Here is a 20,657-nt window from a genome sequence, read left to right as displayed (position 1 = left end):
TTCTGGACTCATGGCACCCAAGAACACACACAACACAGACACAAATAAATGAAAAAGGAGGTGGGGTAACAGACGAAGTTTGACTTCTTTTGGAAATCTCTAATTTGTTTTAGAGCATAGACCTTTAGTGTTCAAGGAACTGTTGAATTAATGATTATTACACAAGAATACTACTTACAGGATCCAAATTTAGTACTTCATAAGGATTGTACTCTTGATATTCTCGGTCTGTTTTGGAAACTTTGTATGCAAGAAATAAGAACAGTGCCCATCCTGCAAGCAGAACTATTTTCCTGTTTAGAAAAAAAAGAAAAAGAAAAAGAAAAAAGAAAAATGACATAAACAAATCCATCTGTATGGTTTTCTGCAAGTTAAGGACTAAAACAGTTTAAAGTAGTTCCACATCACTATGCTACACTACTAACTCAGATTTATAAACTCCTGTTACAGCAAGGAGTGAAAAAGTATCTTTTTCACTTGAATTCTCTAGAATCTAAGAATGTCTCCCATGTAATAAATACTATTATTTATTACATTAAAACTATACTATTAGTTGCTATTTGTAGAATTAAATACTGAAATTAACAGTAGACTCATGAAATTAGATAAACTATGTAAAAGATAAGCAGTCAAGAAACCACTTAGTGTAAAAAGATTACTCCTGACCTAGAAACTACATTTAGTAAAATGAATTTTTAAAAATTGGTCAGGAGTACAAAGGAATTAAATAGCCTTCTTTAAACTGTAAGCTTAAAAATATTCTACTGTCCATCAGCAACAACTACTTTAGAGGGACTAGTCAAACCGTGATGTGGCCACACAAAAGAGCACGTTATAGCTAGCGCTTTTTCCCTCTGTATTGCCTTGGCTCTCCTGGAACTCACTATGTAGATCAGAGGGCCTCAAACGCAGAGAACTGCCTGCCCTGGGTTCTGAGATTAAAGGTGCTCACCACCACCCGGCTTAATGGTGTATGTGTATGTGTGTGTGTGTGTGTGTGTGTGTGTGTGTGTGTGTGTGTGTGTGTGTGTACGTACATTATATATGTAATATAATACATATAAACCAAATACAAACATCTTAAAATGTCTATCAATGAATTACTAGACAAAAAAATTCATTTTGATCATTCAACCACAGTGAATTTACTGACAATAAAATTTGGCATGAAAGAGAAAGATTTTTTGACATTAAATTTGAAAGGGAAAACAGCTTCAAGCTCTATAAAACAGAATCCAATATCTATAAGAAACATTAGAAATAAGAGTATGAAGTAGTCATTACCTTTAGAAATGAACTGTTATTTTAGACCCTTTTTTAAATCACAATTTGTTACAATTAATAGGATTTGTTAGATATAAGATAAAACAAACAAATTAGAATGGCTGGTTTTAAGAACAAAGAAAAAAAACTCTGTGCTCTTTGTTTCTATCACTGCACATCTTGGGTGTTCCCATCCATGCTAGGCAAGAAGTCTTTCAGCCTGTGCTTCTGCTCTCTGGCAGGAACCTAGCATACATGCACTTATCATTCATTTGGAAATAGGCCTTTACATCTGGAATCATCTAGGTGCTTCTTAAATTTTTCTGCTTACCTGATTTTCAGCAAAAACAATTTTTATACTTCAGTGTTTCATAAGCTTTCCCCACAATCATGAATTTGCACTCTTGGATCTTAAATTCTCAGTCCCCATGTATGTGTATCTACCTACACAAACTCTATATATGTCCTTCAATTCAGCTAAAATGATCCATCCTTCAAAAGCAATCCTTCACCCTAAGATGAAGAGAAGACAGTTACAGCTACAAAGCAGCACAAACAACCTTTAACTTGCTGCAAATTCCTTGTGTACCTGAACAAGATCTTACTCAGTTTTTACTAACCCAAAGGTAATTTAAACAGCTAGAACTGAAATACAAGTTTCTTTCTATTTGGCCAAACAACTTCTAAACCAAATGTGTTGTTCGTTCTCTCTCTCTCTCTCTCTCTCTCTCTCTCTCTCTCTCTCTCTCTCTCTCTCTCTCTCATGCACACACACACACAGACTGAGAAAGGGTCTCATGTAGCCCCAGCTGACCATAAACTTGCTATATAGAGGAAGATGATCTTGAACTTCTGGTTCTCCTGACTTGACAAGCCACACAAGTGCTAATCATGAAGTCATGACCACTGTACCTGTCTTATAAAATGCTAGGGACCAATCAAAGGCTTCCAGCATAGTTGTCCAACACTCTACATAATAAGTTGCATCCCCAGACATATTTTAAACCTTATTAAGAGTATATAACTTCAAGCTCTTTTCCAGCCTATCTAAATGCCTACATATATGCCCAAAGAGGAGAGAGAACCCTATGTATAACATTCCCCATCTCTTTCCTGGCCATGTACAGGCAAGGAATAAGCTACAAAACAAAACTCACTAGCTTAACTCCCACCCTTATTACACATCAAATAAAGAAAGTTTGGCAAGCTGCCTAAGCCTTATACATCTCAAATTCATCTTCTATGATAGATCTGACAATTAAATGAGGTTTAGAATGTTAAGGACTTTGAAAGTGACTCATAGACAGTAAACAATAATCAATTCATGGTAGCTATAGGCTATTATTAGTAACTCTTCCCCAAATCTCAAAGGTTAGGGATATAGATCAACAATAGAACCTAGCATTTGCAAGGTTCAACCCCACTAGAACAAAAACAACAACAACAACAAAATCCTTACCCATACTTATAGCCCACTTAAAAGGACTTCCCTGTCTTGGGCCAAGAAAGGAGCCCTTCTGCTCTTCCATAGCAAGTCTTCTCCCAGTCTTTACTGCTATGGTTTAGCCTATGAACATGTCTGGGAATCATCTTGATTATTAACTAACAAAGGAAGACACAGCCTTACTGTAGGCCAGCACCATTCCCTACGCAGAGAATCCTGACCTACATAAAAACAGAAGAAATCTAGATGAAAGCTAGTTAGAAGAAAGAAGGAAGAACAGTTACATTTCTCTCTGCCCTTGATGACTGTGGCTGACAACAGAAAAAAAAAAACAGAACACCCTACACCTCAGTAAATAAATTAGAGAGTAATCAAGAAGATACCAGATGTCAACTCTGGCTTCCATACAAAGACATATACATATTTAACTGTAGTCATGAACCCACTCACATTTGAACACACATGCACCTGCACACCATACACAAGAAGATGTAGTGGATCTTTAAGAGATAAAGTCCAGGGGACCAGAGAAATGGCTCAGTGGTTAAGAGCACACACTGCTCTTGCAGAGGACCACCTACATCAGGTGGCTCACAAATGCCTTTAACTCCAGTTACAGGGAATGACACCCTCTTCTGAATATCAAATATGTATGTATGCATGTGTATAAATATGTGTGAATGTATAGATGGATGAATGGACAGAAAGACAGACAGACAGGTCCTTCTGACATCTACCAAGTTGTAGTGCTACTCCAAGGCCACAAACGAATGGGGCTTTCAGCCTCTAAAACTAACATGAGCCAAATAAGTCTTGTTTCTTTATAAAGTACCCAAACCCAAGTATATTATCATACTAACAAAGAAAGGAGTGAACTAACATATTTACTAAAGTTAAAATTGTTTTTTGCAATCCCTCCTAAGTTTCACGTCTCTGAACCATATCTATTTTGTTAATCACAGTGCATCAACACCTTCTATACCTGATGCATGACATGCACACAACAATTACATATGAAATTAATAATAAAGATAATTTAAAGTAGAAAAATCTAAACATAAAGCTGAAGTTTACTAATACTCCCAATAATCGAAAGAACACTTGAAAATGTTTTTTCCACACACAATAACTCGTCATCAAAACAAACATCATAAAACAGAGATAATAATGAAAAACCACAAAAGGCAAAGCACACATAAGGAAAAGAACAAAAAATGCCAGATATGCTAAACTCTATGAAACGTTTCACGTTTGGAATCTATTCTCAGAGCCAAGAACAGAAGAGAAGGCTCATGGCAGGACCTCCTGAGCTGATGAAAACTATTCCAGGCAATAAAACCACATTCTAATTTTCAGAGCGCCAAATCAAAGAAGAAAACCATATTTATGCTATGTGTCCAATTTTCTAAAAGAATATATAGTTTCTCCAAAAACACAAATATTCCCCTATATTTAGATTCAGTAAATTAACTTAGAAAATCATCTGTATTTTTTAGCCATATTTTAAATGTAATTTGGAAGTAACTTCCAGAAATTACATGGCTTTGTTTCAAAGTTACTGTCAGAAAAGAAGCAATATATTGCATAAAATAGCAAAAGGTTTCATAACTTCTAACTTTACTTAAATGTCATTCCCTAATTTTCATTTTGAATTAAAGATTATTTATTACTGAAAAGGCCTTCAACATTTTTTCCTTGAACTGAGGTTCAAGGCTGACAGACTGGCACCTGCTCACAAGCCTAACAACCTGAGTTTGATTCCCAGAACCCTCAGACAGGTGTGGAAGAAAAGAAACAATCCACAAAGCTGTCCTCTGTCCTCCACAATAAGGTAGTGGCACACAGATGCCCACATACACATCATATACATACAGTAAATAAAAATAAAATAAAAATAAAAATTCAGTGGAGGTTTAAGTGCCTGAAGTATTGAGCAAAAGCAAGGTAGGGGGTGAGAAATAAAAATATTGACCTAAAGCTGGGAGTAGTGGTCCAAACTTTCACTCCTCAGGAGCTGGGAAGAAAGATGCAGATGGACTCCTAAGAGTTTGAGGCCTGTCTGATCTATTAGTTTCAGGCCAGTCAGGGCTACATGTTGAGGACCTATCTCAAAAGGTGTGTGTGTAAAATCTTAACTTAAAATGAGAATGAACAGCAATTAAAAGTGAGCAAAAAGCGCTATTGCTCTCAAAGCTAACTTTGCCTTTAGCTTTACATCACTGAGTAAGACCACCAAAGCTAAGATTCCCTCTCTATGCAAAAACCCTCAAAAAAAAAAAATCTTATTTCAAACCCCTGAAGTAACACAACTGTATTTAAAATAATCCTCACCATTTAAAACCATACTTGAAACTCTACTTCATTTCTCTCTTTTGAACAGGTAGACCGGTAATTTACCAGACACTTCTCAGCAGTAGCAACTTCCAGTTTCTGTCCTAGATAATCTAGCGACTCTGAATTACAGACTTGATGTAAAGCCTCACAGAATTAAACACATTCTTCCAGTGACTGGTCTAAGCAAGTAAGCCTGCCAAAATAAAGGGGGATGAGGCTCTGCGCCACCACGTTTATTGCATGATCCTGGCCAAATCAATTCACTTCTCAGTCACAGCCTAAGGAAGACCATAAACATCCTGAAGGTAATACAGAATCAAATAAACATCTTAAGCATCTGGAAACACATGTGCTAATAAACTTTAGTTATCCCTTGAAATGCACATCTGATCAGCTAAAATCTTTATTTCCATATAGACCTCAACATAAAACTACAATTCTAACACATGACATACAGTCTTCAGACAACAGCTGACTACATACCTTTTCATTTGACTTCTAATCTATTCACAGCTCTCAAGCTTACTATTCAAGCCTCACCTCTCTCAAAGGCCACAATTTCTTTACAGCCACACATGTAAGCCATCCTCCAATTCCCTATGAAACCTAGAAAAGAGTAAGTACTCAGTATGTTTTGTTATTGAAATCCATTACTTACTTTACTGTAGGAATAATATTTGGCTGGGGTTTTAATAACCGTAAACGATACCACATACATCTTCCATATACTTTTCTGATATTCTTTAATCGAATTTGCTCTGTCAAGAAAAAAAAGACAAGTTAAATTATTTTTTACAATGAAAGCTGAACCAGAGTTAATATCATACTAACATTCATTATTACCCTAACTTCTTGTCAAAACATATGTCCTGCCTATTTATATAATCCCCATGAAAATTCATAAACTATGCTAAGTTGTCTGTAAAACAAATAATATCTAGAAATTTTTAACTAAAAAACAAGTATTTTTCACGTGAAACTTCTCTGATAATTTAGAAACGAACTTAAACATAGAATGTCTTGGGAATATAATCAGTTGTCTGGGTATTTCACTCCTATTCTCTCTTTTGTTTCTTGTATTGAACAAAAAGTATAAAGTGGTTAAAATATGGTTACTTAGGAACCAAGGATAAACAACATTCTTCAAGTATAGAAATAATTACCTGATAAGATATATTTTAACCAAGAAGGTTCAGAATTGTATCTACTGAAAATATAAAACTAACAGAACTTATAGTTTTAATGTGAAAATCAACTGACAGCCAAAATACTATTGGACAGTAAAATTCAGTATCACAAGTTTTAATTATTTTGTTATATTGGGGAAGTAGGCCCAATCTGTAAAAACTTAAGACAGACTTGTGTAAGAGTTGTGACAAAAGTTATTTCAGTCACTATGAAAAACTGCTATTGAATTAAAAATTTTAACCAAACCTAAAATGTCATGCTGTTTTACTAATCTTGTATTAAATAATTCCTCCCTAGATTTAAAAAAGAAAAAAAAAAACAAAAAAAAAAACTGTTCCCAGGACTCAGAGCCTAGCTGTGGAGTTCCCATGGACTGTGAAGCTCTATGATAGAGTGCAGCTAAGGTCAGCCAACCAAACCATCTTTAGGGGGAAAAAGACATGCTCAAAAATTCCACAGTTCCTAGCTATGATGTTGGGATTGTGTAGCTGGGCTAATTCTGTTTTTTGTTTTGTTTTCTAGGGGTGGTTTTGATGCTGTTTACCATATTTTTAAGATATATACAAAGCTGAATTTGTTGCATGAGATACCAAGTAAGTAAAGCAATGTGGCACACAGGGCCAGTGAGGCATTCAGTGGGCAAAGGCGCTGACCACCAACTCTGCCAACCTGTTCCATCCCTGGTATCCATATGGCAGAATAGAGAAGTAACTCCTGTAGGTTCTCTTTATGTCCACATGTATACCGAGGCATGTATAGGAATTTGACACATACCTCTCGCGTAATTTTTTTGTTGCTGTTTTTTTGTTTTGCTTTGTTTTGTTTTTCGAGACAGGGTTTCTCTGTGAAGCCTTAGCTGTCCTGGAACTCTGTAGACCAGGCTGGCTTTGAACTCAAGAAATTCACCTGCCTCTGCCTCCTAAGTGCTGGGATTAAAGGCGTGTGCCACCATGACCGGCCATATTTTTGAACTCTTAAAATACCATGGGGGGTGGGGAGGCTAGAGTAATGACTCAGGGTTAAGAGTACTAGCTGTTCTTCCAATTCCCAGGACCCACATGGCAGTTCACAACTGCCTGCTAACTCCAGCGGACACCTTCTTCAGTCCTCTGTGGGAACTGCCCACATGTGGCTCATAAAATATATAGATTCAGGCAAATACTCTTATAAGACAGAAGTGGTGGCATACACCTTTAATATCATCATTTGGGAAGGGAAGGCAGACATAGACAGGCAGATCTCTGTGAATCTGAGGCCAGCAACTGGACTACAGACCTAGCTCCTGAACAGCCAGGGCTAAATAGAGAAGCTCTGTCTCAAAAAAACAAACAAACAAACAAAAACAACAAACACCCTTACACACACAAAAAATCCCACCAGGTAGGAAGTTCACTGCCCTGTTAGTAACTAGTGTGATAAAGCATCCACATGTTACCTAGCAGGAATATCAATATTATGAAGAAGGATCCTAATAGAAGAAGAGATGGTAACAGAGAAGGAGTTTTATATACGCAGGTAGACTGACCAAAAAAGTTAATATATCAAAAGCTAAAGTCTACTTTTCCACATCAGAGAAGATAATGACAAATATGAAAAGATAGGATACTATTAGTCTGGAATTGAAAGTACCTATATGAATTACTTTATTAGTACAGACACTGCTCTCTCTATAAATTCCTATGTATTTCCTACCACTATAAACTAAGTAGGACTAGGCAGCAAAATCCCAGTAGCACTGAACATGGTATACAGAGGTTGTCCTCTAAACAACTGGAACCAGAGATCTCAATACCCAGAAACCAAAAATCTCTCTACCTTCCCCCCAAATATTAATTACCACAGAGGAAAAGGGTAACTTTCCAAAGTGGAAGTGCAGTCCAAGATGGCAACATCCTCATGCAAGGAACTAGTGATCTTAAATGACAAATGGATTTTCAGATAAGTGAATTAAGGATCTTGAAATGGGGAAGTTATTCAAGTAGGTCCAGCTATAATCAAATAGTGCTTCTCAGAAAGACATGGCAGCTAAAGACAGAAAGTGATAGAAAAAAAGAAACCAAAGGTTTGACTGATGCTCTTTTGAAGATGGGCAAGGGGCCACAAGTCAAGGAATACAGACTGTCTCTAGAAGCGGGAAATGGTCAGCAAATTCTACTTCAAGGTCCCCTCGCCCCCAGGAACATCATTACTTTCTAGTAAAACCCATTGTACTTGTAGCATCCAAAACTATGCAAGAATAAATCTGTGCTGGCTTAAGCCACTGTATGTGATGAACTGTTACAACAGCAACAAAAATTTAATACAGAAAATCCGGCAGACAACACTTTAAGTGACCAATGAATAATGCCAGTAAAAGAGCAAACTGAAATTATATGCCATCTGACAAAAATGCAATGGAAAGACCGGCTCATCACATATAAAATCTGAATCCAATCATGAAAAAACACCAGACAACCCAAATTTTAGTTCATTCGATTAAATAATTGGCCTATAATATCTAAAGTCAGAGAAAGATAAAGAACTATTCCAGACTAAAAGGAAGACTAAAGAAACATGTCAACTAAATGTCATGTATAGTTCAGAACTTGAATTTTTGCTACAAAAGACATCACTGAGACCAATGATAAAACCTGAATGAGGTCTGACAGTAAGATAGTAATGTTCAATTTTCTGGCTTTCATGGTTAAATAATGAACTTTAAAAAATAATGCCATTGTAAAGTTTTAATCTGCTTTTCGTTAAGTTTCAATGGACTCCCATTTTTAAGTATAAAACTAAAAATCCCCTTATATGACTGAATAATAATAATAATAATAATAATAATAATAATAATGCTGAACTCTATGATATGAACCAGACAACTTAATCTAATCAAAGGAAGTTTCTCCTAATGTCACTGGCCAAAAGAACATACACATGGTCTTCAGCTGTGCAAACTACATACCTTTCAAGTCATGCCCTCAGACCCTAAAACTAGCACCTTACACTTTTGAAACAATGTTTACATCAATTAATGAATATTATAGAAGACAGTTACATATTAGAAGAAATGGTCACGTGTGGTTATGAGCAATCATGTGGGTGCTGGGAACTGAGCCCTGAGTCCTCTGCCAGAACATAAGTGTTCTTAACCTCTGAGCCATCTCTCCAGACCCTAAGACATGTTTTTTAAAGAAATTAAATATTTACAGAAAAGGAAGCAAGTTTTCCCTTTACAGATATATGCTATGAAAGAGGATACAAAGCTAATTGTTTTTCTAGTTCTAATTCTGCCTGGATTTGCTAGGTTTGGTGGTGGATAAGTTTATAAAATATATTTGATACTTAAAGTGTAAAACTTAATGTAAAACTCCACAGGTTACATTTCAAATGCCTACTATAGAAATTCACTACACTGTATAAGCTTTTGATCTGGTTAATTTTTGATATATATTTTTATTCACTTACAAGGGTTTTATATGATATAGTTTCTAAAATCAAATATAAGGAATCATATAGGTAATTACCTAACTAGCAAAAGCTATCACCTAAATAAGACTCTCAAAGAGATGATTTAAGTTTTCAGTTAAATAGGTATATCAGTACATAATTTGGTAGTTTAAAGACTATAGAAACAGAGAAAGAATTTTTAGAACATATCTGTATGCAAGTTACTAACCTTAATAAGAAAATGATAGATGCAATTTATTTAATTACAATTAAAACATCAAAAACGTGCCTGTTTTTTCTAAAGTAGTAAGTCCTTAAGCAATCCCTAAATCTTACAGTGTCCAGAAAATAGTAGTAAGAATTAAAGATTATATTCAACATTCCTAGAAGTTTAAGAATGTTAGTTTTCTAGTTACCTGATGCCTCTCTGCATCTCGCTGACAGTGTTTCAACTCACTTGGGCAATACCTGTTCACTGTCTACAGTTTTTTAAATCAATTAAAAAGTAAAATGGGTGATGTTTTGATACTTGGTCCCCAAGTGATGGCACTATCTGGAGAGGTGTAGCCTTGTTGGAGGAGGTATGTCACTGGAAGTAGGCTTTGAAAATCTAAAGACTCTCACACCACTTTGGAGTTTACTCTCGCTTCTTGAACTTGGAGTTGAAGAGGTAAACCTTTTGTTCTAGCCTGCTGCTTGTTCCCATGGGTCCCCAACCCTCTCTTATCCCTCTGGAACCAAATAAACCTTTCCTTCTATAAATTACCTTGATCACAGGGTTTCATTTCAGCAATAGAAGTGATCAATACAACAAACCAGCAAGTTTTTCTACAACAATCCTCTAAAGTACCCTTTAGATACAAAGAGAATTTTATTTTAAAACATTCAAAAAGCCAAACATCAACACGAAAAGACCTGTGAAGAAAACTCAGAATAATCTTAGTTAATGTTTGTCTGCCATTTTTTGCATGTCATCTAAAGGCAAATCAGTAAAAGACATAATTATCCCTAGGGGTACATTCTCAACTGTAAGTATTGGATGCTACTGTAAGCAAATTTTGTTTAAAAACCACTTTAAAAATACCATGGCTGGAGCAGGAGAGATGACTCATCAGTTAAGAGCATCTGCTGCTCTTACCAAGGACCTGAGATCAGTTCCCAGTACCTACAACAGAGTGTTCACAAGGACCTGTCATTCCAGCTCCAGGAGACCTAATACCTTTTCCTGGAGGCTCCCAAACACATGTGCACATACCTGTGCACACACATAACACACAAGCTTACACATAAATAAAAATAAATCTTTAGCCGGGTGGTGGCGACGCACACCTTTAATCCCAGCACTTGGGAGGCAGAGGCAGACAGATTTCTGAGTTCAAGGACAGCCTGGTCTACAAAGTGAGTTCCAGGACAGCCTGGTCTACAAAGTGAGTTCCAGGACAGCCAGGGCTACACAGAGAAACCCTGTCTCAAAAAAAAACAAAACAAAACAAAATAATAATAATAAGTAAATAAATCTTTAAAAATGCAATGTGTGGTTTTAGTACATATACTTAATGTTGTATTTAGCACTCATATGAAAATTTCTAATATCACATTCAACCCCCCAAAGAACTACATCCCTAATACAAATGAAATCATTTGAGCCAAGCATGATAGCTCATGCCTTTAATCTCAGAACTCTGGAGGCAGAGGCAGGCAGATCTCTGTGAGTTCAAGGTCAGTATGGTCTATAAAGTGAATTAGAGGCAGGCAGATCTCTGTGAGTTCAAGGTCAGTATGGTCTATAAAGTGAATTATAGTTATGTGCAAACATATCTGAATAAAAGAGTTTTCTAAAAAAACTGTTAGGTGACTCAAAATAGCTTTAATGAGACAGGCACCGGGCCATTTGCCTAGATCTCCAACTAAGCAGCAGGAGACTCAGACACAATGATCACTTAAACCTAGGAGTTTGAGGCCAACCTAGACTTGGATTTTAAAAAAAAAAAAAAAAAAAGACTGGGGTCAGAGAGATGGCTCAATTGAGAGCACTGCCTGCTCTTCTAGAAGACCCAGGTTCAATACATCAATATGGCAGCAAGCAACCATCTGTATATAATACCAGTTCCAAAATATCTCATGTTCTTTTCTGGACTCTTCCAGTACTACATACATGCAAGCAAAACAACCATATACAAACAAAAAATACAATATTTGCTGACAGTAACGTTGAATATAGAGGGAACTTGGAAATAACTACTTCTTGAGAGGCCAAAAAGATGGCTCAGTAGTTGAAGAGCACTTACTGTTCCTGCAGAGGACCTGGGTTCAGTTCTCAATACCCACATGGTGGCTCACAGCCAACTCTAACTCCAGAGGATCCAACACCCTCTTCTGGGTCTCCATTAGTACCAGACATGCATACATAAAGCAAAAACACTCACGAAATAAATCTAAAACTGATAACTGTTTCTTAAAATGTAAGGGAACAAAAATATATTTTAATATAATATACTTTATAGTGTATGGTTTTAAATAGACAAGTTTATAAATTATAAATTAAACATTTTATGAAAATATGACTTTATCCATAAAAGGGCAATCAAGCTTATCAAAACTTTTTTTTCCATTTTATTAAGAAATAGAAAATCAGGGCTAGACAGACAAGGTAGTGTACTTACTGCTCTTCCAAGAGGACCCAAGTTTGTTTCTAGCCCTTGAAGCTAGCAGCTCACAATCACCTATAACTCCATCTGGAGGGAACCACAGCCACCCTCTGACCTCCAAAGGCACCCACACATATGTGGTATACACTAACACAGACACATAAAAGTAAATAACTTTTTAAAAAATTCTTGTGTTTAATAAAAAGAAATTGCCAGTCAGACCTCCTATGGCTTCACTTCCTAAAACTCTTCAATAGCTCCCTATTGCACTAAGATGGAATCCAAGCTTCTTATAGACACATCTGTGTAGGAGAGCAGCTCTCCGACTCTTAGTCCCAGACTACTTTCCTCATCTGCCACAGCTCTGCCACTTTAATCTTTGTTCTTAGAACATATCAAACACTTTTCTGTCTCAAAAGCTTTCACACACAATTGTTCCCTCAGCCTAAAATAGGATTTTCTCAAGCCAACATAGACCAGTAAATGATTAGGCTCCTTTTTGACATTCAATTTCTCAACCTTTGAGAATGTTTTCAGGATGGCCTTCGGTGAACACTAATACATAACACTTGTTATAGGGCAATTTGGTGGTTTACATGTAAAATGCCAATTACTCCTTCAAAAATTCCAGGAAGTAACCATCATTACAAGGATGTCTGTATTGTTCACTAACAGTTTGATATTTGGTATTTGTTAAGTATATAACTTTCATTTAGACCTTTCAATGAAGTATACAGCATTAAGTATGTAAGTACATTCTGTTGTAAATGCCGTAGGTGTTGCCAATTTTGAACAGTTAGTTCCTCCAGGAAAGCATCAAGGTGAACAGAAAGGCTAGAAATCTCAATGGAGGGTTTGTGACCATCAAACAAAGCAAGATTACTGTCACTTCTGAGGTACCTTTGTCCAAAAAGTATATAAACTATTGCACCAAAAACAAAACAAACTTGAAAAAGAATTCTTGAGACTAGTTTCACATTGTTGCCAATAACAAAGAGAGCTATTAGATATGTGACTATCTGATTAACCAAGACTAAGGGGAAGAAGAGAATTAAGATGCATTAGTCTATAATATTTTGTATGAATTCATAAATAAAATTCAGGAACAAAAAGGAATTTAAAACAGCTGATGTTATATATATATATATATATGCTATCTCTAAAAAAGTCAGGTGAAACAAAGTTTACCAAAAAAAAAAAAAAAAAAAAAAAGTACTAGAATAAAATAGCAAACCGGTTTTGTGCTGAAGAGTGAAAAGGCAAGATACTAAATTAAGTTTGGCAAGAGAATCAAAACTTGGATCTTCTGGGTATCAATACCGGGAAGTGATGTGAGATCTAAGAGGAGAGAGCCTGCTGAGGGATCCTTAAACCACCAGGGGCGTGGTAGGAAGAGATGATGGCACCTGTATCACTCTGGCTTCTAGTTCCAAGATGTGATCCTTCCTCTACTAACACTCAGAGAACTACCATAGAGCTCTTACCAGTCAGCACTATGCTGTTTGGTTTTCAGCCTCCAAAACACTTTGCCTGGGCTATATGAGACCCTGACATAAAAAGCAAACAAACAAACACTCAAAGGGAAAATTCTGTTATACTGTGTGAAAAATAATAAAGGAATAACAACAACACATGCATGAACCACTATTTTTTTAAAGGTCTTTATTTTTGTGTTTATGTGTAGGTATTTACATGAACCCAATGAAGCCAGGAAAGGGCATCAGCTGAATACGGGTGGCTGTGAGCTGCTTGCTGAATGTGGTGCTAGGACCCAAACTTGAACAAAAGCAGTAAGCATACTTAGCTGCAAAACCATCTCCAGCCCCCAGAACCACCACTCCACCACTATTTTCTTTTTATGTAATTAACTGATCTGTTTATTTGGAGATAGGGTTTCACCAGCACCCTAGATGCCCTGAAACTGTATGTTGTCCAGACTGGTCTCCCTGAGATCCACCTGTCTTTGCCTCCCAAGTGCTAGGATTAAAAACGTGTACCACCACAGACTGGCAGGAACCACCACTCTTAAGCAGCCAATATTAAAGCCATCCAAGGCTGTTGAGGGCTGAAAATTTATCTTACCCATTACATTTTCTGTCTGCCTGGAGTATATTAAGTACTATATAAATATGTAAAAAAATGATAAACTCTTTTAAAATAATGCCTAGAGAGAACATCTACTATGTACCAGGACCCTTCAGGACACAGAAGATACAACAAAAACATTCTTGGTACAGACGTATTGTTCAGCTGGTAGGATGTTTGCCCAGCATGTGAGGCCATAAGTTCCAAACTTAGTACTGTATAATAAACCAGGCATGATGGCACTTGTCTGTAATAGCATTTCTGAGACATATACAGGAAGAACAGTGGGAGATCGAGTTAGAATAACAAGTTCATGGTCATCCTCCATTATTTATAAGAGCTGGGGTTCTTCTGGAATGAGACTCAAAACTCTACACACTATATAGTCTAGAGGATTAAAGAAATAACAACAAACAAGTAAATACAGCAGAGGAAGATAGGGGTGGGGAGAGCATCTAAGTTTGACAAAGGGAGCTCAAAGAAGATACTGCTATGAAGATGACATTTGAGCAAAGAAAATGGGGACAGAGGAGGTGGTACCAGAGGCAAAGCATTGCAGGCAAAGCAAACAATAACATGCAAGGGGAGGGAAGGAGGGAAGAGTGGTCCTCAAAGAAGAAGATCCAACTGAGAAAGGAAGGATTCACAAACACAGGGAAGGCTCATGACCCCTTTCCAGATAAATTTTTACACAACCCTGGACATATGTGTACAAAATCAAGTATTTGTTGATAAATCATAAAATTAAAACTACTTCTTTGCATATTAATAAGATAGATTTGATTGTTTATTTTTAGTCTTGGTTGAACAGTTAATACTACAGGATATAGAACATTTTCAATGTTACTTGAAATCTTGAGTTTTTATAATCCTCAAGGCTGATAACTATACTTTACATACATGCTACACATTTATTAAGTACATTTAAGGCCATTTCAGAAATTACTGGAAATTTGTCCTAATCCCAAACCAAAATTCATTTAATGATTTTATTTTTTCAAATGAAACTCAAATCAACTCACCACATAGCAACTGTAAAAGCTAAACATTCCAGGAGCAGGAGAGATGGCTCAGTAGTTAAGAGCGCTGCCCGCTCTACCAGCAGACCTGAGTTCAATTCCTACCACTCATTTCAAACTGCTCACAATTCCACCTAACTCCAGCTCCAGAGGTTCAGACACTCTCTTCTGGCCTCTGTAGAAGCATACACACACATACATCTAAATAAAATAAAATAAATTTTAAATCAAACACTCTGGGCTAGATCAATGGTTTGGCAGGGAAGAGCACTCTTCCAGAGAACAGATTCAGTTTCCAACACCCGCATGGTGGCTCACAACTATCCAGAACTCCAGATCCAATGCTCTTCGGAACTCCACAGGCACAAACACACATGCATATAAGCACTTGTATATGCCATATAAAAATAGTAAATCTTTTAAAAAATTCTAACAATACAACACAAACATATGCTAATTTTGTACTTAACGTGCCAAGGAATAACAGAAATATTAACTCTTTTTTTCCAAAATTAAACCATTATGGGCCTCTGAAAACAGAAAATACGTACATATCATTACAGCACAGCCCGAGTCCGGAAGGAGCCGCAGTGTTGGGCGGTGTATAACAAAACTGGGCTCAGAACCAGGCTTCCGGGGAAGCTCAGAGACACAATGCAAGTTAGCTGTGACAGAAAAACCTTCAATTCATTCTTCATCTGATTTTGAACCAAAAATTAATTCTAAATATTCAAAAGTTTCAAGAATTAAAGCCATTACATTTCTTAGAAAAAATAACCTTGAAATTGGCAGTGTTATCCCAATAATATAAACAAATAAAATAAATTGGACTTAACAAAATTAAAGCTTTTGGGTTTAGGTTCATTAAAGGTCATTACCAAGAAAGTAAAGAGAAAATGAGACAAAATACTTGCAATTATTTATCTAACAAGAATACATAAATAATTCTCTTTATTATTATTATTATTCTGTTTTTTCGAGACAGGGTTTCTCTGTATGGCCCTGGCTGTCCTGGAACTCACTTTGTAGACCAGGCTGGCCTCAAACTCAGAAATCCGCCTGCCTCTGCCTCCCGAGTGCTGGGATTAAAGGCGTGCACCACCACTCCCGGCTACATAAATAATTCTTACAAATGAACACGAAAATAAAATAAAAAACAAAAAAAAATAGGCATAGGATCTGAATAGACATACAAATGGCCAGAGGGTACAAAACAAACAAAACAAAAAACTCAAAACAAAAGCAAACAAAACAAACAAACCAACCCTCTCAGTATTATTAAGAATTAGAGAAAAACTCTATCACTTCAAATTCATTAAGATAACTACAATTACAAAACGGAGAAGGGAAGAAGCATTAGTGCAGCTCTGTAAAAGCAATGCAGCCATTGTGGGCAAGTCTGGCAGTTCCTCCAAAGGGTAAGCACAGGGTTTGACCAGCAATTCCACTCCTAAAAACCTTCTCAAAAGAGCTCCTAAGAATCCAAACACATTGATGGCCTGGGAGGGGTGGGGGTGGGGGTGGGGAGAGGGAAGGACTCATTTTGCTTTAAGGGGCTGCTCCACTGAGTATATAAGCAACACAAATTGGACTTTTGTAGGGTGGAGACATACAGGGACACCTGGGAGGACTGCAAAGTGAGTGTGATCAGAGTATAGGATGTGAAATTCTCATATAATCAATAAAAATATTATGTTAGAGGAAAAAAAAAACCCTCCAAACACCCTGATCCATACCACTGCTCACTGCACTATTTGCAGTAACCTAAGAGTGGACAGTTTCATGTACTCTTTAATAGATGAACATGTAGAATATTCTGGTAAATTATTATTCTGCCATAAAAACAACTTAGTTTTAATAACGGGAACTTAAAAGCTTAAAGGTCAAGTGAAACAAGTCAGATATAAAAACCACCTAGGATTGTGTGCTTCTACTGTAAGAGACATACATGCCAGGAAAGGTTGTACTTCAAGCAGCATGTCTGGCACAGCTGTTTAGATCACTGCTTCTTAGATTCTGTTTGTTCTCGTTATGGAAGAGTCTACTGACTGGCACACAGTGCTGCTGCAAAAGTGACTTATAAACTCTTCAGCTGGGCATACAAGGGACTTTATGACTTCATTGTGTTTTTCACATTTTTTTCACTTCATGAATCCAGGTCCCAACTGATCTGATGTACTTTTTGAACACACCCCACATTTGTTCATACTATTTTTTAATCACTATTATTCAAGCCTGCATGTCTCTGTCTGTATACCACTTGCATCCTGATACCTGATCCTCTGGTACTGGAGTTATGGTTGGTTATAAGTTGCCATGTGGGTGCTGGGATCAAACCTGGGTCCTCTGGAAGAACAAACAGTGCTCTTAATCACTGGATTCTCTCTCCAGTCTTAATTCCAGCATTCTTAATGCTGAGGCAGAAGGACTGCCGAAGTTCAAGACCAGCCTGGGATACGTAGTGAAAACCTTTATCAAACCCTGCCCCACAAAATCCACCAACTTCATAAAACCTTCTCGGGGGCAGCAGTTAGCATATTGGCTGCTCTCCCAGTTGACCCAGGTTTGATTACCAAGACCCACATGGCAGCTCACACTTGCCTATAAATACACTTCCAAGAGATCCAATGCTCTCTTCTAACTGCATGCACATACATAGTGTATATACATACATGCAGGCAATATACATATACACAAAAATAGATCAGAAAAACAAATTTAAATATTTAAAACTCTCCTAACCTTTAATTTGCCACTATTACCTCAACTAGATGCTAATACTCTATCCATCTAACCTTCATAGCATTTGCTTTCACTCCTCTTACCCTCTCTTTAGAGTACTCTGGATAGAGTAATTCAGGCATCTAAATCTATAACTCATGCAAGTTACCCAAACAAGACCATGTTTATTGTATTCACCATTGTATTATTTTCTGTACCTACTAATGTCAACCAGTGACTACTACTAATCAACAACTACTAGATTGAACTACATGATCAAAAGTCCAAAGTTGAAAATGTTTTGGAATCTGTATGACAAAATTCCTTCATCCATGACAAAACACAATTACAAACAGTAAGGAATATTTTTATTCAAGAGTATGAACATGAACTTTCAAGAAAACAATGTGGCCTTGGCAGGCACTGTATAACACTTCTCACTGATAGAGTCTGACCCAGCAATGGTGGCGCATGCCTTTAATCCCAGCACTCGGGAGGCAGAGGCAGGTGGATTTCTGAGTTTGAGGCCAGCCTGGTCTACAGAGTGAGTTCCAGGACAGCCAGAGCTATACAGAGAAACCCTGTCTCAAAAAAGCCAAAAGAAAGGGTCTGAGTAATGATGGGAAATGGTGTTTTGTTTCCTTTCTTGTTTTGTTTTGTTTTTTGTTTTTGTTTTTTTGATCTGTTTCAGTTTGGTTTTTACACTGTTATTTACAGAAGGGGGTGGCAAAGGAATATGCATGTGAAGTTGGAGGAAACCTGCAGAACTCAGCTCTCACCTTCTAGCATATGGGGTCCAGAAATCAAATTCCAATCATAAAACTTGTTGAGCCATCTCACTAGACCCAGAAAATGTTGTTTTCAAGACAGTTTCTCTATGCAGCCTTGTCCTGTTAACTCCCTCAGTAGACAGGGCTGACCTTGAACTCGGGGATCCGCCTACTTTTGCCTCCCAAGTGCAGGGATTAAAGGCATACACTACTACCACCATGCTCTTTATGACTTTCAGCCATGTGTTTCAGTTTTGAACCAATGAGATCTCTGCCACCACAGCCTAGCTAAATCCAGGAAATTTTTAAAGTGACATCTAAAAGGCTGGGCACAGGAGGAGGACTCTCAGAGCATCCTTGTCCCCCAGCCCACGCCCCACCATGTGTGTGTGTGTGTGTGTGTGTGTGTGTGTGTGTGTGTGTGTGTGTAAAACTTTCTTTATGTCTGAATAAAAGGTATGACTTAGAGAACAAGTACCTGAGAAAACAGCCTTACTTGGCTTTAATCTGAAGACTCAAGAGACAGAAGCTGGTGGATCTGAGTTTGGGGCCAGCAAGGCCTAAAAAGTAAGATTCTCAAAAATACAAAGAGAGGAAAAAGAGAGAAGGGAGAGTCCCTGGAGGGATGGCTTAATAATTAAGATTATTTATTCTTCTTGCAGGGAAGGGTAGCTTCAGCTCCAAGGAGACACTCTCCTCTGGCCTTCTGGGGCCCCTTTCATACACATACACAAACCCACACATATACCCACAATTTAATTTTTTTAACTTAGAGAAAATTAATCTAATCTTTAACTTTTCAGGTTCTTCCAAGATCAAATATATATGCAATCTGGCATTTAAATAAAAGCAATTTTACATCTTACAAATCCAATGTCTGTCAAATCTAGAAAGCCTGAATGTATCCTAATTCCTTCTGCAAACAAATCCCCAGCTGGTTCCTCTATGCATAGACTGCATGTCTGATACATAACCTCCTTCTGTCAGGGCAGAACACACAGGATTGATTTTCCTGAACAATCACACATTTCTTCAATCTCTAACATCCCTTCAAGATCTAAAAATCTTAAAATGATCATATGCCCTAAATTAAGTATATACATTCATAAAATATATAGCTGGAGAGATGGCTTGGCAGTTAGGAACACTTGTTCCTCTTACCAAGGACCTGGGTTCCCAGCACCCACATGGCAGCTCATAACTGCTTTGAACACAAAGCTAATATCAACCAGTTTTTCTTTCTAATTTAATAAACAGACAACCTCAAAACAAACCCTGAGATAACTAAACTCGCTATTTTAAAAAGAGGATCGAAAGGCTGGAGAGACGGCTCAGCAGTTAGGAGCATTTGCTGCTGTCAGGACCTGATTGTGATTTGCGACACCCACAGGCTGGCTTACCAATTTGGTAGCTTTAGTTCCAGGGAAACCAGTGCCCTCTTTTGGCCTCCAGAAGCACCAGACATAACTGTTAGGTACACAGACATACACACAAGACTTCTTTTTTTTTTAAGATTTATTTATTTATTTTATGTATATGAGATACACTGTAGCTATACAGATGGTTGTGAGCCTTCGTGTGGTTGCTGGAAACTTAATTTTTAGGACCTCTGCTCACTCTGGTTGGCCCCGCTTGCTCAGACCCAGAGATTTATTTATTATTATATAGAAGTACACTGTAGGGGCTGGTGAGATGGCTCAGTGGGTAAGAGCACCCGACTGCTCTTCCGAAGGTCCGGAGTTCAAATCCCAGCAAC

The 20,657-nt window shown here is 37.3% G+C and overlaps 1 protein-coding gene across 2 annotated transcripts in view; it reads right to left on the bottom strand.

Annotated features, from left to right (window-relative positions):
• The window catches only part of Sec63 (SEC63 homolog, protein translocation regulator), a 67,757-nt gene that overhangs the window by 39,420 nt on the left and 7,680 nt on the right, over positions 1-20,657 (bottom strand). For both annotated transcript variants that reach the window (XM_021204785.2, XM_029542138.1), the window contains exons 2-3: positions 5,700-5,799; positions 179-293 (exon numbers count right to left, since the gene is read on the bottom strand). In XM_021204785.2, the coding sequence (XP_021060444.1) occupies positions 179-293; positions 5,700-5,799 (215 nt within the window). The remainder of the gene's footprint in view (positions 1-178; positions 294-5,699; positions 5,800-20,657) is intronic.

This window comes from Mus pahari, chromosome 9 (genome assembly GCF_900095145.1).
Source record: "Mus pahari chromosome 9, PAHARI_EIJ_v1.1, whole genome shotgun sequence".
Taxonomy (NCBI): Eukaryota; Metazoa; Chordata; class Mammalia; order Rodentia; family Muridae; genus Mus; species Mus pahari.
Note: the sequence above shows the minus strand (reverse complement) of the source record. Positions and strands in the feature narration are given on the sequence as shown.